We start from the raw sequence: 27,301 nt of genomic DNA, 5'->3' as shown, positions 1-27,301 counted from the left end.
TGCATCTGACGTCGACGCCGATTTCCTCGACGTCGACGCCGATCCTCTCGGCGCCGTTGCCGGTTTTCTCGACGGCGGCGCCGATTCGCTCGACGCCATCGACGCCTTTCGTGTCGGAGGTGCCCCGTGTCTCGGGTGTACCCCCTAGGAAGGCTCTGGCTAAGAGCAGGCACTCTCAGGTGCCTTTCCACCACTTGGATTATATTTCGGAGGCGGATGAGGATTCGGTTGGCCTGGTTCCTGGTCAGGTGCCGGATGACATTGTCTCGGGCCATAGTCAATTTGACGAATTGAGGCAGTCGCTGCATGATGCTAGTGGTCTGGACACCTCTCCGGAGGTGGAATTTGGTCGGCCTGAGCCTGGCTCCCATGCCGATTCCTCATACCGGCGCCTTATGGCTAGGGTGTCTGAGTATCTGGGATGGTCTGCTCCCCCAGGGGAGTTTGTGCAGGATGATCTGACGGACATCCTTGATGTTGGTCCCCCATCTGACCCGGTTCTGCCATTCCATATGGCTTTACAGCGTAGGGTGGCGGCGGCTTGGACTGCTCCGGAGAGTCTCCCGGCAGTGGGCAGATCCTTGTCGCGGAAATACCGTCCAGCCAGTGGCGACCCCTGCTACTTGACCAGGCACCCCACTCCGGAAAGTTTGGTGGTGCAGGCGGCCACGGCCCCGGCAAAGCAGGCGTCGTACCCTACCATCCCTCCTGATAGGGACGACAAACGTTTTGATGGCTGGGCGAAGAAGGTGTTTTCTTCTGGTGGTATGGCGCTTCAGGCGGCCAACTCCATTTGTGCCTTGTCACGTTTCACGCACACTCTGTGGAACTGTGTTGCGTTAGCGGCTGAACATATTCCCGAAGGGGACGAACGGGATGGTTTCCTTGCTTTGGTCCAGGATGGTAAGGATGCCATGTGTGAGTCCGTTCAGTCGGGTTTGGACTTAGCTGAATGCGTCAGTAGGTCCATGGCGGCGAGCACCGTGATACGCAGGTTTGCGTGGTTGCGGAAGTCGGGGTTTGCTCCTGATGTGCAGTCCCGGCTCCTCAACATGCCCTTTGATGGTGAACATCTTTTTGGCAGCAAGGCTGACGAGAGCCTTGAGAGGTTGCAGACCTCAAAAGCTGCAGCGAAGTCGTTGGGCGCTGCAGTTCGCCAACCTCCGCCTTTTCGTCCTAGGGGACAGCAGTGGAGGGGTGGCTCCTTTCGCTATTACTCGTCCTTTGGTAGAGCGAGAGGAGCTGGCAGTCAAAGGGGCCAACGCAGGGGTACCAGAGGTGGACGACAGGGTACCCGTGGTGCCAAGGCCGCTCGGGCAGTTGCCTCTTTGCCCTCAGGTAACGCCGCAGCCGCTCCTACTCAGTCATGAGGCCTTGTCCCATGGTTCGCCGGTTGGGGGAAGGCTGGCGCAGCATCTTGTAGAGTGGAGTGCCATTACTTCGGATGTGTGGGTTCTGGAGATCATAACCCACGGCTACTGTCTTCCCTTTCGGCACAGGCCTCGCGACAATCCACCGGGGAACCTCTCTTTGAAGTGTCCGGATCCGCTCCTTGCGCAGGAAATTCAAGCCCTGCTGGAGAAAGGCGCCATAGAACTGGTGCCTGTAGCGGAGAGGAACAAGGGATGGTATTCCCCTTATTTTTTGATTTCCAAGAAAGACGGGGGATTGAGACCCATCATGGACTTGCGCGGTTTGAACAAACTCCTCAGGAAGGACAAGTTCAAGATGGTTACTCTCTCTCAAGTCCTCCAGGCCCTTCAGCTTCAGGACTGGTTGGTGTCACTCGACCTCAAGGATGCTTACTTCCATGTGCCGATCCATCCCAAGCACAAGAAGTACCTGAGGTTCGCGGTTGGCGACTCGCACTTTCAGTTTCGGGTCCTGCCGTTCGGTTTGACCTCCGCCCCGAGGGTTTTCACCAAGCTCATGGTGGTGGTGGCAGCGCATCTCAGGCAAGGGGGGATTCACGTCTACCCCTACCTGGACGATTGGTTGATCAGGGGGAGCTCTCCCGAGCAGGTCCTGGATCATCTGTCCGTCGCCTGCCACTCCCTTCACAGGCTGGGCTTCTCCCTCAATTTAAAGAAGTCCCATTTGACGCCAACGCAGAGGCTCCAGTACATCGGAGCAGTGCTCGACACTTCCCTGGGGCAGTGTTTTCCTCCCCAGGTGAGGGCTCTTCACATTCAGCAGATGGTGCGCAAGTTTCAGCATGCCCAGACGCTCCCAGCGTTCGAGTTCTTGAGGTTGCTCGGCCTCATGGCGTCCTGCATTCTTCTGGTGCCAGAGGCTCGCCTGCGAATGAGATCTTTGCAGTGGGCACTCAAGATGCAATGGTCGCAGTCCTCCGGCAGGATGTCGGACCCGATTCAGGTGCCGCCCTCGGTCGCCCGGGACCTTCTGTGGTGGGCCGTCGAAGGCAACTTGATGAAGGGGGCTCCGTTTTGGCTTCCCTGGCCGGAGGTGACGATCGTGTCGGATGCATCCCTCACGGGATGGGGAGCTCATGCCAACGGGCTGACAGTCAGCGGTCGTTGGTCTCCGTCGGAGTCCAGACTCCATATCAATCTGTTGGAGCTGAGGGCCGTCAGGCTAGCCCTGAGGGCTTTTCTGCCGACTGTGCGAGGGAAGAATGTCCTGATCCTGACGGACAACACAGTGGCCATGCACTACCTCAACAAAAAGGGGGGGGCAGGGTCACTTCCTCTGTGCAGGGAGGCGATGCAGCTCGAGTTCTGGGCCATCCAGCAGGAAGTTTCGATCTCGGCAGTTCATCTGGCCGGAGTCGAGAACGTGACGGCGGACGCTCTGAGCAGGCAGTGCACGATCTCTCACGAGTGGGAGTTGGCTCAGGAGATTCTCCTGGAGATCTTCGCCCTTTGGGGGACCCCTCAAGTGGATCTCTTTGCCTCCAGTGTCAACCGGAAGTGCGAAAGGTTTTGCTCGCGGGAATTTCCTCCAAAAGGAGCCTTAGGAGACGCGTTCGTGGTGGAGTGGTCGTTCCCGCTGCTGTACGCGTTTCCTCCGGTCCCCGTCATCCCGCAAGTGCTGCGGAGGTTACGGAAGTTCGGTTCCCGGATGATCCTCATTGCTCCGGCGTGGGCTCGGAGGACGTGGTACCCGGACCTTCTCGACTTGTCCATCTGCCCTCCACGTCGTCTTCCCTACCGAGACGATCTGCTCTCACGGGAGGGGGGTCAGGTTCTCCATCCAGAGGTCGGATCCCTCAACCTTCACGCTTGGCTTCTGAAAGGTTGAGGTATAAGGATTGGGACCTCCCTGAAGACGTGATGGAGGTGTTGCTTTCGGCCCGAAGGCCCGCAACTAAGTCTCTGTACCGTTGCCGTTGGCGTAAGTTCTGCGACTGGTGCAGAGTTCAGAATGTGGATCCTTTTGCATGTGACATCCCCATGGTTCTGTCCTTTTTGCTTTCTTTGGCCCACAGGGGCTTGCAAGTGGGTACCGTTAAGGGTTACCTGGCGGCGCTGTCCATCTTTAAGCGCTCTTCTGAAGAATGTTCTTACTTTAAAATCCCTTTAATTTCACAGTTTCTGAAAGGGCTCACTAATGTGTTCCCTCCGTCGCCTTTCCTGGTGCCCGGTTGGGATTTGAACCTTGTTCTTAGGTTTCTTATGGGTGCTCCGTTTGAGCCGTTACATTCTTGCCCTTTGAGGCTGTTGACTTTGAAAACTGTGTTTTTAGTTGCGGTTACTTCCGCTCGCAGAGTGAGTGAGTTACAGGCACTTTCTGTTAAGCCACCCTTCACTGTATTTCACAAGGACAGGGTTGTCCTTCGAGTTCGTCCTTCTTTTCTTCCGAAGGTAGTGACGGAATTTCATTTGGCCCAGAAGATTGTTCTTCCGGCATTCTATCCTCCTCCGCATCCTGGTAAGGAAGAGGAGAGGCTCCATAGGCTTGATCCTAGGAGAGCTTTGAGCTTTTATGTTTCTCGCATGTCCCGGGTCAGAGTGGACGTTCAACTCTTTATTGGTTACGCTGGTAAGCGCTTGGGGCAAGCTGTGACGAAACAGACTTTGTCCCGCTGGATTATTTTGGCCATCTCGGAGTGTTACCGCTTGGCGGGCAAGGACCCTCCGGCTGGCTTGCGGGCCCATTCTACCAGGGGCTTGGCTGCATCTACTGCCCTGCAGAGGGGTGTTCCTATTCGCAACATCTGTGATGCTGCCACCTGGGCTTCAGTGCATACATTTGTGCGGCATTATTCCCTCGATTCCATCAGAGGGCAGGATCTGGCCTTTGGCAAGGCGGTCCTTTGCTCTGCTATTTGATTGGCTATTCTAAATTTTGTTTCTAAATTCTTTCCCTCCTCCTTGATTTGGTACTGCTTTGGGAGTCTGTCATAGATATGGAATACGTCGGAGGACCCAATCCCCTCGAAGAACAAGTTACTTTCTTACCTGGTAACGTTCTTTCGATGGGATGGTCCGACGACGTATTCCATATCGCTCCCGCCCTGCCTTCCCCGCTGCAGAATTTCTGTTGCGTTTGCAGCTTACGTTCCGCAAGGCTTTGTGTCGGACTGGCAGTTGACTATTGTCACACGTTCTGGGGGAAAAAACTACAACTGAGGCTACTGGCGTCGTGCGTCCTACTTATCACATCGGATGATGTCGGACGTCGGAGGAGGTCCTCGACGGCGGCGCATCGACGTCATCGACGCAGGACGCAGACGCCGAAAAAGTTTCCGAAGCAGCACAGCTGTGGTGATTACTGTCATAGATATGGAATACGTCGTCGGACCATCCCATCGAAAGAACGTTACCAGGTAAGAAAGTAACTTGTTCATCTAGATTTGGATCACCTAGACAACGGGAGAAAGGCCTAGGTTTCATGGAATGGCAGGCAGTAATTAGAACTAGATTTGAGACATCTTGGAAATTGGAGAGAGGCCTACGTGTCGCTGCTCTATCTTATTGGGGCATGCGCTAATGCTTAAAGTCCTCTCCAGATGTGACACAAGGCAATGTTCACAATTCTCTCTAGAGAGCGACTCAGGCTAATATTCAGTCTTATCTCAATGTGGCAATGACTAGTATTCACAATTCTATCTTAATCTGGCAGAGGCCTGTGATGCAGTCTAATATTCACAGATCAACCCCAATGTGACGCAGGGTGGTAATCACAGCTTTATCTCATTTTGATGGAGGCTAATAATCACAGCTCTATCAGAATGTGACGCAGGCCAATAATCACAGTTCGAAGGGATTGTGTCCTCCGACGTATTCCTTATCTTTGATAATACGTTCCCAGCTTGCTGGCCTCGGAAATGTTTTCTGTAGAGGGCGCTGCGCGTCGACGTCCGCCGAGTCGATGTCCCTCGACGGCCACCGTATCGGCGCCGACGTCACCATGCCCATAAATAGCCATGCGCTGCATCCGTTGTTCAGTTCCGTTTTTCCGCGCTTCGTGGGGCCTCGGAACGTCGTTGCTCAGTTCAGTCAGGATAGTTATCCATTTCTACTCGAATATTCCTTATAGTTCTCGATGACTTCTTCATCAGAACCGCAAGGGGAAGCTTGAGAGAGGTAAGTCAGCCAAAACCTCCTTGAAAGTTTCGTCGGCTGAGTCGAGGCATTCGTCTCCTCGCCGTCGAAAACATTCCCATTCTAGATCTCGAAGCAGCTCCCACCATTCGTCGAGATCAAGACACTCAAAAAAGAGACGTCGAAGGTACCATTCCTCGTCTTCTGTGTTCCCAGAAAGAGTCTCCTGTCCCACCAAACATAGTTCTCAAACTGAGTGGGAGGAATTCAGAAAGAAAATGTTAAGCGTCTTCGAGAATGCGGCCTCGACCCCCTCGAAGACAGCTGAGGGTGATACCCCGGGTGAAAAACCCAAAAAATCAAAACGCCGCCAGTCGCAGCACCCGGTGAAACATTCTACCCGAGAGCGCCATGAGCCATCGGGTAAGAGGGCACCGTCTTCGTCGTCGAGGATTCCTTCGCCGTCGTCGAAGATTCCTTCGACGCACGGATCGGCGCCATCGACGACGTTGTCGAAGGGTTCCTCGACGCATCGGTCGATCGACTCGACGTCGATGCCGATGAAAGAGAGGACCAAGGCCACCCCACAGCCAACAGTGATTTCAAGGGCCTCCGGCACAACGCCGAAACCGTCGTCGATGCCCTCGAGTAGGATCCCGATCCTCTTGAGTTCTTCGAGACCCCTTCCAGTTTTTTCGACGCCGTTTTCGGCGCCTTCAAAGCCTGTTACATCGGCATCGACGTTTTCTCGTCCAATAACGACGAGTTTGGCTCCTTCTGCCTTAGAAATGGGTTTTACTCCATTTCAAAGGTCAGAATACCCTAGACTTTGTTCAATTTATGAAGAAGGGGAAGATTCTGACCAGGAAACATTCGGGTTACATAGGACCACACTCCCTACTGCAGATGATTTCCCCTCTGAGGAAAGAAGGCTGACGGAACTACAGGAGTCACTACATGAGGCAAGTGGGCTGGACACTTCCCCAGAAGTGGAATTTTTTAAGCCAGACCCAGGGGAACATGCCGAAACACCATATAAAACCCTGATGGCAAGAATAATTGAGTTTATGGGTTGGTCTGCGCCTTCACCTGTTTTCCAACAGGATGACCTAACAGATATATTGGACGAAGGCCCACAGGATGACCCGGTGGTCCCCTTCCATGCAGCCTTACAAAGAAAAATTGCATCTAATTGGGAAACTCCCGAATTTATCCCTGCAGTCAATAAAAGATTCTCAACCAAGTATAGGGTAGCCGCTGCTGACCCTGAATACCTGTCAAAACACCCAACCCCAGAGAGCCTGGTGGTTCAAGCGGCAACTTCATCTAGCAGTAGGAGCGCTTACCCTACTGTCCCACAGGATAGAGATGACAAGAGGTACGACTCTATGGCAAAGAAAGTCTTCTCTGCCTGTAGTATGGCGTTGAAGTCCATCAACGCCACCTGTATGCTCGCCAGGTTCAGTCACACACTATGGGAGTGTGCTTCATCAGCGGCTGACTGCATACCCGAAGGAGAGGAAAAAGAAGCCTTCCTTAACATTATTAAAGATGGCAAAGATGCCATGTGCGAATCACTTCAAACTGGCATCGATTCCGCTGACAGTATCAGCAGGGCCATGGCGGCAAGTACAACAATCCGCAGGCATGCGTGGTTGCGAAAGTCGGGCTTTGCCCCCGATGTACAGGCCAGACTTTTGAATATGCCCTTTGACGGCTCTTCATTATTCGGGAAAAAGGCTGATGACAGTCTGGAAAAGTTACAGACTTCTAAAGCAGCAGCAAAATCTTTAGGAGCTGCTATCCACCAAACTCCTTTTCGCCCCTCAGGAACCTCTGGGAGAGGAAAGTCCTTTCGCTATTATTCCGCATTCGGGAAAGGCAGAGGACAGCCGGCTCAAAGAGGCCAAAGGTGATCCACCCGAGGTGGACGGGTCAAAAGTACTAAGACCGCAGCAGCAGCAGGTGCCTCTTTACCCTTGGCATCTGCATCAGCCGCCCCCAAACCACTCTGAGGCCTTCCCACACAATACACCTGTAGGGGGCAGGTTAACTCACCATCTGACGGAATGGCAGGCTATAACGTCAGATGCTTGGGCATTGGAGAAAGTTGCCCAAGGTTACTGCCTACCCTTTCTACACATTCCTGAGTCATCCACCGGGGAACAGCTCTCTAAAAGTTCCAGATCAGCTCCTCTTGCAGGAAATTATAGACCTGCTAGAGAAAGGTGCCATAGAACCGGTACCTGTAGCGGACAGGAACAAGGGCTGGTACTCCCCCTACTTTCTCATACCAAAGAAGGACGGAGGATTGAGACCCATCCTGGACTTACGAGAATTGAACAAGTTCCTCAGGAAGGACAAGTTCAAGATGGTAACTCTCTCTCAGATCCTTCAGGCCCTCCAGCTCCAGGATTGGCTGGTATCTCTGGACCTTCAGGATGCTTATTTCCATGTGCCAATCCATCTCAAACACAGGAAATACTTGAGGTTCGCAATTGGCGACTCTCATTATCAATTTCGAGTTCTGCCATTTGGGCGGACCTCCGCCCCGAGGGTCTTCACCAAGCTGATGTCGGTAGTGGCGGCGAGTCTAAGGAGGGAAGGGATCCACGTCTACCACTACCTGGACAATTAGCTGATCAGGGCCGTATCTTCGGAACAGGCCCAGGCCCAGCTAGATTATGTCTGCCACTTCCTTCACAGACTGGGCTTCTCCCTCAATTTAAAGAAGTCACAGATGATACCATCACAGAGACTCCAGTTCATTGGAGCGGTCCTTGACACTTCCCTGGGAAAAGCCTCGCCACCAGAGGTGAGGGCTCAAGATATTCTACAGATGGTCACCAAGTTTCAAAATGCCCAACGTCTCCCAGCCTTCGACTTTTTGAGGTTGCTAGGCCTCATGGCATCCTGCATCTTCCTTGTGCCAGAGGCTCGCCTGAGATTGAGATCTCTTCAGTGGGCACTGAGAAGTCAGTGGTCGCAATTCTCAGTGAGAATGACAGATCTCCTCTGGATTCCGGACAAGGTAGCCCGCAACCTGCAATGGTGGGCCTATCCAGAGAACATCTTGAAAGGAGAACTGTTTTGGCAACCATGGCCGGAGATAACAGTAGTCACAGACGCCTCACTCACGGGGTGGGGAGCCCATGCCAACGACTTGACCATCAGCGGTCGTTGGTCTCCATCGGAGTCCAGACTACACATCAACCTATTAGAGCTGAGAGCGATCGGACTAGCGCTGAAAGCTTTCCTGCCATCAGTACATGGGAGAAATGTCCTGATAATGACGGACAACACGGTGGCCATGCACTACCTCAACAAAAGAGGCGTAGGGTCACTGCCACTGTGCAGAGAGGCGATGCAGCTCTGGTTTTGGGCAATCCAAGAAGGAATCGCTCTATCGGCAGTCCACCTAGCCGGAGAGAAGAACTTGACAGCGGACGCTCTGAGCAGGCAGAGCACAGTCTCCCACGAGTGGGAGCTAGCTCAGGAAGTTCTTCAAGAGATCTTCGCCACAAGCACCAACAGGAAGTGCGATCTGTTCTGTTCAAGGGAATTTCCCCCGAGAGGAGCTCTAGGAGATGCGTTCGTAGTGGACTGGGAGTTTCCACTCCTTTAAGCGTTCCCACCAGTCCCTGTTATTCCTCAAAAGATCAGGAGGTTGAAAAGATTCCGGAAAACCATGATCCTAATTGCCCTGGATTGGGCCAGGAGAACGTGGTACCCGGACCTTCTCGATATGTCCATCTGTCCTCCAATCCGTCTTCCACTCAAAGAGAATCTTCTCTCGCAGAAGGGAGGTCAGGTTCTCCATCCAGACACCAGAACCCTCAACCTACACGCTTGGCTTCTGAAAGGTTGAGGTACAAGGATTGGGATCTCCTTGATGACGTCATGGAGGGGTTGCTTTCGGCCAGAAGACCAGCAACAAAGTCTTTATACCGCTGCCGTTGGAACAAATTTTGCAGCTGGTATAGGGAACAGAATATCGACCCTTTTTCATGTGGTACACCAACGGTGTTATCGTTTCTACTCTACTTGTCAATCTCAGGCCTTCAAGTGGGCACTGTAAAAGGCTATCTGGCAGCGCTCTCGATCTTCAAGCGCACTGCGGAGGAACCATCGTATTTCAAAATTCCTCTAGTGGTACAATTTCTTAAGGGACTAACTAATGTTTACCCTCCAAAACCATTACAGGTTCCCTTATGGGACTTAAATTTAGTCTTAAACTTCTTAATGGGCACTCCATTCGAACCACTTCACTCTTGCGCGCTGAGATTTCTCACGCTTAAAACTGTCCTATTGGTAGCACTAACATCTGCTAGGAGGGTGAGTGAGCTACAAGCTCTCTCCTGTAAACCCCCACATACAATCTTCCACAGGGACAAGGTTGTCCTACAGGTGAAGCCTAATTTCCTCCCAAAGGTGGTTTCTGAATTTCATATTACTCAGAAAATTACCTTGCCTTCATTCTACCCTCCTCCCCATCCGGGGAAAGAGGAGGAAAGGCTACATAGGCTGGACCCTAGGCGAGCGCTCAGCTTTTACATCAGCAGAATGGCTAGGATAAGGCAAGCAGACCAACTGTTTGTAGGATACTCAGGTCACAAGTTGGGACTACCCATAACAAAACAAACCATCTCCAGTTGGATTATTTTGGCCATCCTGGAATGTTATAGACTAGCAGGGAAAGAGCCACCCCAAAATCTCAGGGCTTATTCAACCAGGGGTAGTGCAGCCTCTTCGGCTCTCCAAAGAGGGGTACCGGTCCGGGACATATGTGCGGCTGCCACATGGTCGTCCGCACATACATTCACAAAATGTTACAATCTGGATTCCTCCACTGTTCAAGAGACCAGATTTGGCAAGGCCGTATTACATTTGGTCCATCCCTAAAGGGATACATAACACTATCACTCCCACCTCCAATTACATGCCACTGCTATGGGAGTCTATCAAAGATAAGGAATACGTCGGAGGACATAATCCCTTCTAAGAACAAGTCACTTCTTACCTGGAAACGTTCTTTCGACGGGATGTTCCTCCGACGTATTCCTTATCGCCCCTCCCAACCATCCCTGCAATGATAACTTCCCTTGTGGTTGCAGCTTACGCTCCTTCAAGGTCACTAACCAATTCAGGCATGACTTTTCTTATGCTACAAAACGGGACTGAGCAAGGGACGCAGCGCCTGGCTCTTTATGGGCATGGTGACGTCGGCGCTGATACGGTGGCCGTCGAGGGACATTGACTCGGCGGACGTCGACGCGCAGCACCCTCTACAGAAACAATTTCCGAGGCCGGCAAGCTGGGAACATACTATCAAAGATAAGGAATACGTCGGAGGAACATCCCGTCGAAAGAACGTTACCAGGTAAGAAGTAACTTGTTCTTCTATCTCAATGTGACGTTGGCTAAGTCCAAACTTCCCAGCCATCCCCTCTTTTGTTTTGCTTGGCCATCTAGAGGATGTCATCAATAATACATGCCATGCAACTTAGTGACACCATGGAAATTATTAATATGTAGCTGGTATTTACTGACACAAAACCCGTTGCCTATTCTCAGTAAAACTCCCATGGCACATGTTTTTTTGTGTTTTTTTTTTTTTTATTACATTTTTTACATGTGCTCTTGTACTACTTGCTGTTCCTTGCATTTAGCCTGTTACCAGTTCCTTGGCTTGACTTCAGGGCATGAACTGGCACAAGGTCAACAGTTCCCCTTCTGTAGCTGCACCTGTCTTGGCTATATGATAGAAATAGCCTGAGGCAGTTTTTATAGCTCTATATAACTGGGCATCCCCTTACCTTGTGAAGGGAGATTTTCCATGTCTATGGCCTGTGCCCGAGCAAAGGTCACTACTTTGCAAGCACTTCGAATACTATTTGCTGTCACTCCTGTCCCCTTGAGCAATATGGTTACCCTTTATGCACACCACCAAAGGTTTGTTCAGTGCTGCACACCAGATTTTGCAGTAGCTGAGGGGTGTGCAGTATAACCAAACATTGAAAGAAATCCTCATATGCCTTTTTAGAGCCGGTGCCTATGCTGTATTTCCGAGCTAAGCAGCAGGCTATTACTATGCACTGTCAGATATGTTTATCATTGCACTAACCTGTAATGTACACTGCTGGAGCCAAGATCAGTACACCTCTCACCAGTGAACTGCTGTAACCGTTGATATAGATTGTTAAAGTTAATGTCTTTGTTACACAGCAGCCACTTGATACTCGTACTGTTTTATTTTGTATTGCTTGTAGCGCCAACCTAGCTAGAGGGCAGCAGAGCACTTGACAAAATGAGGGTGCCAGCATTGGGCTTGACGTTTTTATACAGTAGTAGAGTACTACTTGTGGAAGGAGGGTGTTTTTTTATTTGTCCGACAGGTATTGTTAAAAGATTGAGATTTTAGTTTTTTGTAGAACTTGAGGATGTTGGGGGGCATTTAGAGTCTCCCCCTGTTCACATTTGGCACTACAGCAATTCGCAATGTCCACCGACAGCACGAAGGAGCATACTGCACATCAAAGCACTCGAGTTGGTGTACGTTACTTAGTGCATAATGGTTCTCATCTATGAGTATTTTCCTCAGTTGTGTAACCTTTAAAATAATCTCCACCATCCGGGAGCGGGAGATCATGGAACACCTCATTTGCAATATATTATATATACAATCTTAGGCTTTCTCTCCTTTATAATTATAATAGACTTTTGGCGAGTAACAAATGGTGTGCTGAGTGCATGTGGGGACCTGAAGGGAAAAGTAGCTTTTTATGCCTGGCCAGTAACATGCAACTCAAATTTTCTACCCCTGCATACATTATCCAGCTTAACATGCCGGAGCTTGTCTTTCCATGTATTTCAGTCTCACACTGCAAGACCAGTTGCTTACCTTGTGATATCTCACACTCCCTAAATACTCTTCATGTCCCAAATGATGTTGGAGGTCTTCTGATCAGGAATGTGTTGATCACTAATGGATTTACCCTTGTTTTAGGTCGAGGCCAAATCATCAGTACTTCTTCATGGCGGGATGGGCAAAAACTGGTGAAAAAGATTTTGGGACCGCCCCCTAAGTTGGAGCGTGGAAGAGCAGAGTCCAATGATCGAGGCAGCAGAGAAAGGACAGGCATAGCTGGTAAGCCAGAGTAATCTAAGCATAGAGAGGCCGGATCTCGAAGGTGCCAGTAAGTGCGAGTAGTAGTCTGCAGTTTATTTGGAACACATTTGACAACTGTCAAACGTGTGTGTTCATGAATGTTAAAGATTCAGTTTCCTTGTACTTTAGAGCTTTCCATCCTTGCTCGCATTGGTCGTTCAGATTGTGATGTTTGCTGTGAGCCACTTCCACCCCACAGCTTTGTACACATTTTTCCTTGCATATAAATGTTTGTTACAGAATGTAGGACACCTTGTACACGTCATAGAAATTGCATCTTGTAACATTGTTCTAGGTCCAACCTGAATCACATGTCATATTGGATACCTGTTACAGAATCATTTGTGTATCCCAAAGTGTCCCTGTGCCACATATATGGTGTATGGATGTTTTCCAATTCGCTTATGTTTTCATGGACATTTGATTTTCTGAATATTTTAGTTATCTAAAGTACTTGTTTTACAGCTGGACCTATTGGAAGAGAAGAATCATGTACTAGGCCGGAGGTATCTGCCAAAGACCACACTCGCAGTTCTGAACGTCTTTGGAGTAATGTACACTCTGATAGGAGCCAAATAAAACCAGAACTAATGGTAACATCTGAGATACCAGAAAGGGAAAGCCAAGAGCAAGTGAACACCGATTTCCTCCCCATGGAAATACGTGGGATCCTTGATGACCTTCAACTGGATTCTGGGCATCGTGAAGCAAGGCAAGAGGGAACCAGACAGTGTCATCAGTCAGGGCGTAGCAAAAGCCCTACCAAGCGGAAACCAGAAAAGGCAGCAGTAGGAGAAGAACCTCAAGTCACCTCGAAGAAACGCCATTATGATTCAGAGCAGATGCGCCAGTACATCCTCAGGCAGCAGGAGGAGCGCAAAAAGAAGCAAAACGAAGAGCGGATGGCCCAAAAGGAGGCCAAAGAACAGAAGACAAAGCGGCTCCAAGAGCTTTACAAGAAGCAGAAAGAGGCCTTCAGCAAGTCCAAGAACATGTCTGCCCCGGAGCACTCAGCAGCGAGTCGCCTGCAGGAGACTTACACCAAACTGATCATGGAGCAAACTTGGCTTAAAGAGCCAGCATCACAAGGGGTTCAGGTATGGAGCTTAGAGTACTACCTTATACGAAAATGTTTTTTAAGGTATGTCTAATGTTTTGCACTTTTAGTAATTGGTCACACACACATGCACACAGTTTGAAGAATTATGCACTTATGTTGTGGTACATTATACCAGTAACACACCCAATAGTTATTGCATTTAAAAAATGTACTCCTTATTAAAATGGGTACTTTTTATGTTTCCTCCATGTTTGTGGGAGGTTGTCCTGCTACTGGACCATAGCACTTTGGGCTGCAGCTCTAAAGTAGTGAGGGTGCATTCCAGGCAAACCCGTGCAACCACTCCTCTGCTCACGTGCTTCTGTGCTCCTGTCACAATACCAAGGGGGTTAGAGTATCAACACTCTCCCCGAACCACAGAAGCCAAAATAGATTCGACCCTCCCACCGTGGTTGGCACGGGCACCTGATGTTAGTTGTAACAGGAACACCACGTGGCAGCCAATGAGCAGGAAGAGGGATTAGGGAGAGGTTGTGGATAGGAAGGGGAAGATAAGGAACACCGGAAAGAGGGTTAAGGGGCACATACTTGGATAGGAAAGGGGGTACGTAGGAACAAAACATACATATGCATGCACTTATAAAACTTGCCTTATGACCTGAATACCTCCAGAACCTTGGCTGAACCTGTGATCTAGTTGCTATAAATGGAACTTATTCATAGTGAGCCATGTATCATGACAGCAACCCAAATTTGTAGCAAGGCGTAGTAACACTTACAAAAACATGGAGCATAGCACAAAATGGAACAAACAAGGGGTGTCACCCTCTGATGAATATGACAAAACTCATGGCTCTTTGGGCAAGCGAAGCACATACTGTGGACATGAAACCTGAACACCCAGCAATAAGGCCACTGTAGTCCTTTCTTAGTTTGTTTCCAACTGAACGTCTTCTGATTATAAATAAATTCCCAGAGCAAACTCTAATCTCTGATGTGGGGCAGGAAACCAGTGCTCTAGAAACATTTGACCAGACAGCCTTTTTCAAACGTGGTTTTGTCCCAAAATCATACATGCACAACACAATACGTCTTGGTTGTACTTATTTGATTGTCTGGATGCCCCGGAGGACATCCGTACCTGCAGATATGACGCAGAGAAACGCTTTGCAAGCGTGGAATCACCGCTGCGGCCCCAAGTGCTTCTTAACCATGCGTGAGGTCGAAGTAGGCACTCTTCTGGATTCCCATCGAGAAGCTGGAACGCTGTGATAAAGTAAGGTAGCTCGCCACCAGTCCTTCGGCGTTGCAACGTGGCAAGAAATCCTTTTGAGAAAAGCTTATTCAGATTTGCGATCCTTGCAAGGATAAGGCCCCCCCCCACAGTGAAGTGGTCCTCCTATTCTCCAGCATGGGGTCTGGAATGGATTCAAATGCTCATGAATATTCCCTGTTGTCAGGCTGGGAATCCTTGGTAAAAGAAAAAAACACTTTCACTTACAAACTGTATTTCTCCTCTAAACCAATCACTGCGCTCTGAGTCATACTGCCCCCAGCCAATGACTGCCCTCTCCCTAAGCCCCTCCTTGTGTCTGGCTCTGTGAGCTATTCTACGTTTTCGATTAAAAAGTTAGATTTTTGTCAATCAGAGCCTGTGTGCTCTTTCGCTCCTTTGGCCGACAAGCAGGGATCAGTTTGTTGGTGAATTTCAACGCCCCTCGAGGGCAAGAATCGTTGAAGTTTCATCAAAGATTCCAGAAGGCCATCAGGCCTACTCTGCACTCAGGACCATGTCGGAAGAGGAGGGAAGCTCCCTTTCAAGCTCTACTCCAGCTGCAGAATGTCTTTTGTAGAGGACAAACACCTCCAATGGCACTATCCGGATCACAGGCAAACAGATTGTGAAATATGCCTCGGGTTCTCAAAGCAAACCATGAAGGATCGTCACAGTAGGTTGGCGGTGTGGCTCAGCGCCAAAGCCTCTGCCCTGTGCAGCAAGCAGAGGCATGCCTCACACAGGGCCGGCCGGTCCGAGGGGCGTCTAAGTCCTTTGAGGGTGCTCCATCCGTGGGGCCCCCCCCGACCAAGCACCGGGAGTCTGTTACCGTCGGTGGAGCCGCGCGAGCTGGTCCCGCGGTGGGCGCAGGAAAAGGCGACCAACCTGTCCCAGAAGGCCTAGGTGACCCAAGTGAAGTCATCAACTGTGTCGGCCGCCCTCTTGTAGGCCAAGGGGGCTGACCCAGTCAAGGTAGCCCTGGCAGTGCCCAGAGTATCCCTGCCCCCGAGGCGGGAGGCCTCGGCCAAGGCAGTGGAGAGGACATCGGAGAAGAGGATGGCATCCCTAAGCCCGAACCCGACCCCTCAGGATGCAAAAGGGAGGGTGGGGCGGAGAGCAGGCCTCAACCGTACTCCAGGGTATGGATATTTCTTCCTCGGACGAGGAGGACCAGGTGCCCGTACACACTATCGAGGGAGATGTGGGGGGAGGAAGGTGATGGCACTGGCCCAGTAGGCCTACCACCCCGACCCCTCCGAGGGATGTATCGCTGGACATCCTTTCGACCCTACACACCCTGGTGTCTGAGATTCAGAAAAGGATGCTGACAACACCACCGGCCCTGGCCCTGGCGGCCCCAGACCAGCCGCCGGTGAAAAAGAGGAAGCAGCACCCTATGCCACCCCATCAACCGTCGCACGTGCCCCCGCCCCTCCCCCCGGGAGAAATCTGGCCACGGCCCTGGCCAAGAGAGATGGGCTGGAGAAGAAATACTCAGTCGTCGTGGCTGGTCGAAAGCCACCAACTTCTATCAGGAGGTCCAGACGAGGGGTGCTGGACATGCACTTCGACGGGGACAACCTCTTTGGGAAGTCCGTCAACGAGTCTTTGCAGGCCATTAAGACGGACACGGAAATGGCCCGTGCCTTGGGCACTCTTCAACAACACTTCCCTTCCTTTCGTGTCTCTGGCAGGAAGTCTGGCAGGAAGTCAAAAGGTTTTGGCGGATGGTCCTTCGTACCGTTAACCCTCCCGGTCCATGACCCAGGAGGCCGTTCCAAGTCTTTCGATGGAGGTGGCAGACGTCGCTCCCAGGGCAGCACACAGGCCCCAAAGCTAGATTGAGCCTGCCAGGACATCGTGCCCCCACCCATGCACCCCGGTGTGAGGCCGGCTAGCGGGCTTCGTCAGCAATTGGGGGAAGATCTCCATCGATCAAGTGGTGCTGTATGCTCTCGCCTACGGACACGCTCTAGAGTTCCAGCAGAAGTGTCCACGGATACCGCTGGTGGCCCAGCAACACATCCCTCAACTCCTGCAGGACGTTCGTGCCATGATAAGAAAAGGGGAGATACAGCTGGTTCCAGAGCGACTCCGGTGCTCCAGAGTCTAGTTGAGATAATTCTCGGTAAAGAAGACTCTGGGCTGGAGGCCCATTCTAGACCTGCAGCGCCTCAACAAATACCTCGAGTCCCAAAAATTGAGGATGGTCACGTTGCAGCTCGGCCAACTGGAGGAAGGAGACTTTTTGACATCGCTGGATCTGGAAGACGCATACTTCCACGTCTCCATTCACGTGAAGCATCAGAAGTTCCTGCGCTTCGTGGTACAGGGAAGGCACTATCAATTCAAGGCCCTCCCCTTCGGACTGCTGTCGGCGCCAAGGGTGTTTACGAAGTGCCTGGCACCAGTGGAGGCCCATCTGCGTTAACAGGGGATACACTGTACCCATACCTCGACTGGCTCATCCGGGCCACGTCAAGGGATGTAGCCATCAAACACACGGAGAGGACCGTCCGGCTGCTAATGGATCTGGGGGTTCTCCGTCAAATATCCAAAGTCCTGCTTGATACCATCGCAGAAGGCGCTGTTCCTCAGGCCAGGCTCAACGCGATCTCCTGCCTGGCGGGTCCCTCGTAGGAGAGGATAGTGGACCTGCTTGACAAGGTACAACGGCTATTGGCAGTGAAGAGCACTGTGGTGCGGAGCATCAAGTTGCTGCTCGGCATGATGTTGTGGATTTACCTGATCCGGCTCTGCAGGTTGAGGATGTGATCCCATAAGAAATTCCTGGATGCTCGGTGGATCCAGGTGTCCGGAAGCTTCGCAGACCAGATTTCTCTAAATTAGGTGGTGGGACGTGCGCTCAAACATCGCCGGGGGCACAGGATTACAGAGCCCCCATACCAGGAGACTGTCACCAGGGATGCTTCCCTGGAGGGCTGGGGAGCCCACACCGGACGTCTCCACGCCAGAGGCCTGTGGCTGCCGGAGGAGAGGGATCTCCACATCAATATCCTGGAGCTGCGGCAGTGTTCTGGTGCCTCAAGTCGTTCCATCTGTTCCTCAAGGGCAAAGCGGTGAGAGTCTTCATGGACAACACCACCACAATGTTCTACATCAGGAAGCCGCGGGGCACCAGATACCCAGCGCTCTCCAGAGAGGCGCAGGACTTGTGGCGCTGGGCTGTTGCCCAAGAGATGTTCCTCATCCCCTTTCACCAGGTGGGAGTCAAGAACACCTTTGCTGACTCCCTCAGCAGGGAACTGCGCTGCTGCCACAAATGGGAACTTCGACAGGATCAGGTGGACCGTCTTTCTCAAGTGGAGCAGGCCTCAGATCGATCTGTTTGCGACGGCGACGAATTCCAAATGCCAATAATTCGCCACCAGGTTCCACCAGCCGAGGACCATGGGGGACGCATTTTCCTTCCTTTTGGGAAGGTCTGTTCCTGTACCTGTTCCCTCTGCTGCCGCCCCTGCTGCAAGTCATCAATGAACTCAAACGGTGTTGATGCAGGATGATCCTCGTCGCCCCAGCGTGGTTGAGGCAAATTTGGTACCCAGACATTCTCAGCCTGTCGACGTCACTCCGGTCAGGCTGCCGGTGGTCGCGGATCTACTCGCCAGAGAAGGAGGCGCATCTTGCATCATGACCCATGGTCGCTGAACCTGAAGGCTTGTCTCCTGTATCCTTGGAGTTCGGAGGGTACGAATTACCAGCGGACTGCAGGGAGGTATTTGCCAGGGCGTCGTCAACTTTCAAGTGCTACGGGCAGAAGTGAAAGTGTTTCACTACGTAGTACCTGGCGCAAAAGTTCAATCCTCTGAGGGTTACGGCCCCACAGATTCTTCCGTACTTGTTGTTCTTGGACAAGGCGGGGCTGGCGCATGCCTCTATCAAGGTACATCTGGCGGCTATTTCCTGCTATACCAGGTGTCCTTAGCGGTCTTCTCTTTGCTCCCACCGTCTCCTCAAGGAGTTCCTGAAAGGACTGTTTCGATCATTCCTGCCGCTGAAGGGGCTTGCCCCGGCATGGGAACTCAACGTGGTACTGACAAGGCTCATGGGGAGGTCCCTCTTAAGTTCCTCTCATAGAAGACTGCTTTCCTCATGGCCATCACCTCTGCCAGGAGGGTAGGGGAGATCTAGGCCCTGTCCTGAAAACAATCTTCTCTAACTTTTCACGACACAAGGGTGGTAATACGGACGCACCCCTCCTTCATGTCAAAGGTTCAGTCGGAATTCCACCTCAACGAGCCTTTGGTGTTGCCTGTGTTCTTTCTGAATCCTTTGTCGCTGGATGTGGCTCGTGCTCTGAAGTTCTATGTGGCACGCACAAAGAGTTTCTGGATGACGTCTTAACTATTCGTTAACTTTGCTCCTGTGAACCATGGGAAGGCATTCTCTAAGACTTCCATCTCCAGGTGGCTCTCCGGCTGTATCGCACACTATTTATTATTTTATTTTTTGCATTTATTATACGACCCCATACCCTTGGGTATGACGGCGTAGTTTACAGTAGGCTTGTTTTCTCTGCTTGCAAGGGTTAAAGAAGCTTTCTCTGGATACAATAGGAGAAAGGTGCGAACAACATACAATATACAACATAGCAGAACGATATGGTCATCATGGGAGATTAGTAAATGAGTGATGGCTGAATGAGGCTGAATGGGTGGATGGGGGTAGGTGAGATTAGTATTTGTTGAAAAGTCATGTCTTTAGGACTTTTTTAAAAATTTGGTGTGAGATGGTTAATTTCTCAGTGCTACTGGGTGGGAGTTGCAGGTTTTTGGCGCTTGAACCGGGAAGCTACTGCCTCCTGCCCTCGTGAGTTTGAAGCGTGGGGTGCGGAGTTGGGAGTTGTTAGATCTCAGGTTTCTTGTCGAGGAATTTGGTCTTGCTGTGTTGTTGAGGTACGCAGGGGCCTTGATGGCTAAGCATTTATGTGTAATGCAGAGAGTTTTGAATGGTATTCTTGCATTGACGTGCAGCCAATGCACCTCTCTTGTGTTGGAAATATGGTCTGACTTTTTGATGCTAAGAGCTGCTCTCAGTGCTTTGTTTTGTAGGAGTTGGAGATTTGTTAAATTGGATTTAGGCGATCCTAGTAATAATACATTACAGTAGTCTAGTTTAGACAAAATTAAGGCCCGGGCGAGAGTAATGCAGTTTTGTGGTTTCCAGAATTGTCAACTCAGTGTTATTAGTTTGGCAGTGGAAGCAGTGGAAGAGGAGAGTCTTCATGTGCTTTGTCACGGTAAGCTTAGAATCATGATACACACCCGGTGTTTTGACTTGGTTGAGATTCGGGATAGGTGTACCCAGTGCTCCAGATAGGGGTGGGAGTATTTTACGCATGATTTTTCAAATTGGAGAGTAAATGCAATTTCAAGAGAGTCAAAATTAGTTTTCTCCTCTGCAAGAGAGTAAAATTTATCCAACACATACACCCAATGCATACGCAAAATCAGACCTGTAGACCAAAAGAGTTGTAGATCAAAGTTGTCTGGCTTGCGCAGAGCCCTTCACTCCACATGCAAACAGCACATCCCATCTGAGCACATAGTAACATCACATCACTCCACTTGACAAAGGCATATATCATCCCCGAACGTGCTAGCTATACATCTTCTTTTGACACATACTCTGTGCACATGGTAAAGGCACATCTCCTTTCAGCATTTTCAGAGATGTGCTTTTAGCATTTGAAGAGCAAATTTGTGTCATTTGCATGTGTAAATTGCACCTTTACACTGTGCGCATGCTAACAGCACATCTCTATGCATATGCTAATGTTAGACATTGTTTTCACGTATTGATAGAACACCTTCTGTTTAGCAAGCCTGATATTTGCACACGTGGACAGGACATATCTCTACCCATAGTGACCTCAAATCTCTTCTCTGCGCATGCTATTGGCACATCTCTTCTCGTCTGCTAATGGTGCATCTTCTCTGTGCACATACAAGTGGGACAGCTCTCTGTACATGCGTGCTTACTGCGCGCATATGCACAGAGGAGATATGCATGCTAGCAACATGCCTTCTCTATGTACGTGCTAATGGGACATACCTTCTCTGCACATGCGAACTACACATCCCATCCCTGCACTTATTAACTGAACATCCTGTGCAGCAACGGGATGTTCAGTTAGCATGTGGAAACTCCACATCCTGTCTCTTCACATGCTAACGGCACATCTTGGCTCTGCATGCTAATTGCACTTCTGTTCCATACTAATGGCAAATCCCTTCTTGGCACGTGCAAATGACACATCTTTACTAAGTAAGTACTATGGGGACATTTCTTCTCTCCAAGTGCTAACATAGCATCTCCTCTGCCCATGTTCTAATGGCACATCTCCTCTCTGCCAGTTTTAGTGGCAGGGCTCCCTTCTGCACAGGTTAATGTTGGCAAAGCACATGCTAACGTTGCATCCAAAGAGAGGGTGGAAAGCTACCGGGCAGGAGGGTGGCCTGCACTTCCCAAGTTCCAATTACGTGGAGGGCTGACGCAGCCTTGATGGGTGTGGCGCAGAGGGAAGACCGCAGAGGAGTTGCTTCTTTCTTACAAAAATGCAATAATGAAGAATGACCGTTCACACAAATTACTATCAGTGCTGGAAATGGACAAAATATACTGGGGCCAAGAGTACCCGATTTTCCCCCTCCCCTTTCCTTATTCAGTCTGACTCGAACACGCCCTTGCCAGCCCCCACCACAATGCCCAACAATGCTCCCCTGGCATTCTGCTCGGTTTTGCTGCAATAAATCAAGTCCACAGTGCTTAAAAGCTGAAGGAATTTGGCTAAAAGCGCTATGTAAGAACACATACTCCCTCTCCATATGTGCATAGCCTCCATACACATGCAGCAGCACATCTCCTATCTGCACATGCTAACTGCGCATCTCTTTTCAGCATGTGCCAGTGGCACATGGCCTCCCTGCATATGCTAATAGGCAATAAATTCAGTTCCCAGCAGAGGCGTTGCTAGGGGGTGGGGGCTAAGGGTTCTCTAGCCCCTGGTCTTTTGATTGTAGCCCCTGATAGAATCTCAGGACCTACAACCAAAAAGGCTAGCTAGCCCCCAGTCCTGACAGTTCCGACATCAGCTTAGCCCCGGGTCTTTTCTAGACCTAGCAACACCCCTGGTTCCCGGGCTGCCCCGCATCTCTCATGCAGGCTAATGGAACCGTTCATCACTGCATGGGGTAACGCCCCTCCCTCGTGGTATAGCCCAACAGCAAGCACAAGCCTTACTACAGCCAGCATAACTTTATAAATTATACATTACAGAGCAGGTTTGCAACAGCCCATGGTGCAGCAAGTAAAGGAATAATTGCAGATGTGTTGGCTCCCGCCCCTTTATTTCAGCACTGTGAGGGGAGAGATGGGGTGGCTGGTGGCTTGTGAGAGTGAGCCGACCTACCATGCAGGGGTGCAAGAAAACCTACATTTCAAGAGGGTGGGGTGTTTGAGTTGTGATGGGAGGGGCCACTTCAGAAAATAGGCAGGGCAAACTTGGAGGCTCTGCCACCACTGTTCTACCCACCTCCCACCATGGTCTGGTGTGGGGACCAACTATCGAATAGTATATTTTAATGTGCAATATGCAGAGCGGTAATGGAGGACTTTCCTGAAAGTAAGAGCTTTAAAGTTTTACTGCATTTGTTAGTCATTTTTCTGAACAAACGCAGTAAAACTTTAACACCGCCAGTTTCAGGGAAATGCTTCCCTCACCTCTCTGCCTAACAAAATGCAAGTGCGCACATCCATAAATGCAAATAAATAAAATCCAGGGGTGCACCTAGGCTAAAATGTAGGCATGGGCTAACCCTTCAAATGTTGGGAGAGGCACTAACTTCAGAGACTGTGGAGGAGTGGAATACTTACTTGTGTAGGGGTATCTAACTTCATTAACCATTGTAATACGACTATTCGAGTGCAGCTTCAATGTTACAATCAGTTAACTGCTCTCTCCTTTGAGTCTGAAACACCCACTTCTTGTAGATCCTGAAGATCCTAGAAAGTGTGAAAATGGCAGATGGTGTGCAATGAAAGACTCAATATCATAGCAAAACAGGACATTGCAGAGTGTGGGGCAGTACTCTGGACGGGCCAAGCAACTTCAGTGGCTGGGAGCAACAGGGGAGAAAATGTAATGTTGGTTCTACCATAGTCCTCTATAGTAGAATCTCTGGTGCACTGACTGGCTGGTGAGACTATGTCTGCATTGCAAATCCAGTCTTACAAGACTGGGGAGGGCCAATGCAACAATAATGCAATTATATGCAGCAGTATTGGAGCGACTAGCAGAGGAGCACCCGGATACACCAACGTGCCCCTACACTTATTAAAACGGTCCTATTGATAGGGTGTAAACTTAATCATTTATAAGCAGTCCAATTTTTGCAATTGAAGTCAGGGTGAGATTACATTATTTGCCCAGGATTACACTTAAGCTAAACAGCAAAGCTGGGATTTTAACCTACTCTTTCAATTTGGGCACAGCTACCTTCTTCCGCGTTTTACTTGGAACAGAAATTTAAGTTTTGGGTGTCAAGACCTACAATAATACTGTGGTATAGGGTTTACTTGCAAAATAAACAAATTGCATACTAAAGCATCATGACATGTAAATGCTTATTGCAGCATGTTGGGCCGAAATAATGTCACTGTACCTTTTATTTTCCACATCCTGAATGGAAAACTATAAAATGCAAAAGGCAAAACATCCTGATTTACCCACTTTATTTTCAGCGCTTAAAAAACACACACAAAAACAAGTTCTGCCATAAACTCACTTAGGTTTGGAGATTTGTCACAAACCTCACCGTGTTGTTATGTATGGTGTATCAAGCTATTAGACATTATGGGTATGAACACATTTTAAAAGGGTGCTTTATTGTGTTGCTCGCTTTAACTGTCACAGAATTGCATGGGGACTCGTGGTCTTTCAATTGGAAATTCACCATCATACATACGAAAGACTACGGTAGACCCCTTTTAGGCGCTGGCGATTCAGCGCTGGCTGGTTTGGCGCGACCGCTTTGGTGCGGCGGGCCAGTTCGGCGTGTCCATTTTGCCGCAGAAGCCTATCTGGCGCCGCCGATTTGGCCGAGGGACATTTGGACGTGGCTGACATTACAGCCATGTCTAAACGCCCTCACGCCAAATGGAAATGGGATACTTGCAGAGCTATGTGAGGGGGGCTGGTTTTCAACAAAGCAACCTGCATGGCGAGCAATAAAGGAGAGAGCGCGGAAATGGGACTTCACCCATCAATTAGATCGCTGTTAGCAGCCAATGCAGACCTCGCCACAGGGAATGTCACATCGCGGCATGAGCAGGGCCCCTGGTTGTCGTCCTGCAGTCTGCAAATGAAACAATTCTTCACGTCGCCAAGTTTGCTCCAAACAAAAATAAAGGCCAAAATTGCAAAAGATTTATCTTCACAGCACCTGCTTGCCAGAAAGAAAAACAATCGCCAAGCAAGAAGCATGCCACATGTGTGTGGTCGGGGGGGGGGGGGGGGGAGTGCTTCGGCCATCACCTGCAAGAAACTTCAATGCGGCAGGAACCCGGCCTGCCCCAACTGTATTAATATGAAATGGTGTATTATGGGCAGACAACAAGCATCCAGTTAAAGGCCATTAACAGAACAATGGTATACTTTAATAGATACGGATATGCATTTCAGTTTGTCTACCCATTCATCATCTGCCAAGGACCCCCGAGATGACGGAGGCCCCTCTCCTTCCATCTATACCTTGGGTTAAGAGTGGAGACTCTTGGCTAAGTTGTCATTTAGTGGCACTGGTGGCATTCCCCAGGCACTGGCGCGTCCCTCTGTGCTGCTGGTAGTTTCTTTGGAAATGAGCATGCTTTCTAATTTATAGCTGACTGCAGAGCTAAAACGAACCGTTCCCAGTCCATATTCTACAAACAGGAACGCACAAGAGTTCATCTGATTTTCTAGTGGAACAACCTCTTAGAATGCGTGATCTCACGTGTCTTGATGAAAGAGGAGAGGGCGTTTCAGGTTTGGAATTTGTTTCTGCTTTGCCACCATCGGTGCTAAAGAACTCTTCATCACCAGGGAAGGGATCAAAGGGAAGCGATTGTGTATAGAAACATCGATTAATTAAACACTTGGGTGTTTAAATGCATATGAAATGTGTTGAACCGCCTAGGCTATGCTGCTGGTGACAAAAACGCTTCAGTGCCATCTAGTGGTGGAAAGTATGTTTTTTAAATGAATAAATACAGCGTACATGGCAGTAAAACATGAAATCATCCGTATTTGCTATAAAAACATGCGTATAAAGGCTCAATATGCACCTTATCTAGAGGGCTGGGTGTACCACCAACGATGAAAGAGGTATTGTCGGAGTGAAGCGATTTGATTTTGGTCAGGAAAACCACGATGAGGATCTGTTTTTTCATCATTGAGGCAGAGGCTGTTTGTTGCCATCCAATTTAGTATGACAGCATAGATTTCATTTATTAGGATTGTGTCTTGTTCATAGTTCCCTGAGATAGGGATCAGGATCTGGGTGTCATCTGTGAAGTTAGTGTAGATGACACCCATATTGTCCAAAGCAGCAAAAAGGAGTTTAGTAAAGGTATGATAGAATGTGGGCGAAAGGCATGCGCTTTGAGGAACGCCTATGGGAACCAGAATAGGATCTGCGACTTCCTTGCCTCTGGCAACTCTGGAGGTTCAATCAGCTAAGAAGGATTTGACCCAAGCTGTGGCTTCACATGAAAAGGGGAAATTGTCAGCCAACGTATTAGTTTATCGTGGTCCACCAAATCAAACGCAGCTGATAGGTCCAGAAGTAGTAAGATGCAGAGGTTACCCGAGTCTCTGATGTTATCCATTTGGATTTTCAGATCCGGAAGGGCTGTTTCCGTACTCTGGCTAGGCCTCAAACCGGATTGTCTTGTTCCTAGTAAGTGGTTTGATTCCACATGGAGTTGGATTTAGAAGTAGGTTATTTTGTCTATTATTTTTTGGAGGAAGGGAACCGTGGTAATAGGGCGGTAATTTGTGGGTATGGTAGTGTCCCGGGAGGGTTTTTTCAGGAGGGCAGTAACCCAGGCTTCTTTAATGTTGGTGGGGACGACATTAGTTCTGAAGGAAGCGTTAACGAAGTCGTGATGATGGGAGAGATTGTAGGTGCACATAGTTTGATAAGTTGGGCTGGGAAGCTGTCTCCTTTGCAGTTAGATGGTTTGAGCCCTACAATGATCTCTTGTACTTGTGTTTGGTTGACCTGAGAGAAGCTGAACTGTTGATATGTTTTGTCAGAATCTGGAACTTTGGGTTTCGGGGGTGAGCCTTTTTTAGCTCAGAGTTTTTGTTTAGCGAGGATTTTATCTTGGAGTTTCTCCATTTTGGCAGCTAATGCTTGTTGGATTATGGTGCAACACTCTTTGCTGAGCCTTATTGGATTCATTACGGGGATAGGGTTTTCCAGTTCTCATAATATAGTGAACATCTCTTTCGAGTTAGAGACTGCGTTGTTGATACGAGAGTTTTGAGCATTGACTTTTTGTTCAATAACTGTAGATTTGTATTTGTTGATTACCTCGCGGAGTGATTTTGCTGATTTTGTGTTGGGGGATTTCTTATGGCTGTGTTCTAACTGTCTTTTATGCCGCCTGAGAGTCACTAGTTGTTCATTAAACCAGAAATTAGTGTTTTTGGCTTTACCTGGTATTTTGGAAATGAGTGGCGCTAGTGCATCAATGATGTTTTTAGGCAATTATGGTAGGCATTGGCAATACAGTTAGGCTCTGCGTTCTGGGTGGGGGAGGGCAGGTTGGCTAGAGCCTTAGTCAATACTGGGGCAAGGTTATCAAAAGTGAGATTGCGTGTATTTCTGGTTTCTATAGGGTTTTGTTGAGTAGTAACAGTGGTGAGTTTCTCGAAGGGGGGTTAAAGTAAATCTGATTTAGATGGTGATCAGACCAGATAATCTTGGTGACGGATTGGATAGTTGCGTCTATGTTTTGGGTCAGTATCCAGTCAAGGATTCTCCCTTTGTTATGCTTAGGAAGAAGCACATGTTGGGAGAAGTTCATGTCCTGTAGGGCAGACATGAGGGTACTGGCTTTGTGGTCATCAGGATCATTAAATCCTAGATTAATATCACCTAAGATTAAGAATTTTATAGTAGGCTTGATGTAGGGTGTGATTGCTGATGGTAGATCTACTTCTGGATGGGAAGAGTGGTTGGGGGTTCTGTAAATGATGAGGAAATTGGTGGTGGTCTTAGATC

General features: G+C 49.5%; 1 protein-coding gene across 3 annotated transcripts in view; it reads left to right on the top strand.

Annotated features, from left to right (window-relative positions):
- Positions 1-27,301, top strand: part of CEP350 (centrosomal protein 350) — a 2,433,119-nt gene that overhangs the window by 315,824 nt on the left and 2,089,994 nt on the right. For all 3 annotated transcript variants that reach the window (XM_069641456.1, XM_069641455.1, XM_069641457.1), the window contains 2 exons: positions 12,514-12,654; positions 13,141-13,772. In XM_069641456.1, the coding sequence (XP_069497557.1) occupies positions 12,514-12,654; positions 13,141-13,772 (773 nt within the window). The remainder of the gene's footprint in view (positions 1-12,513; positions 12,655-13,140; positions 13,773-27,301) is intronic.

Source organism: Ambystoma mexicanum, chromosome 1q (genome assembly GCF_040938575.1).
Source record: "Ambystoma mexicanum isolate Mex_15411 chromosome 1q, UKY_AmexF1_1, whole genome shotgun sequence".
NCBI lineage: Eukaryota > Metazoa > Chordata > Amphibia > Caudata > Ambystomatidae > Ambystoma > Ambystoma mexicanum.
The sequence above is the reverse complement of the archived record's forward strand: the minus strand, read 5'-3'. Positions and strand labels throughout refer to the sequence as shown.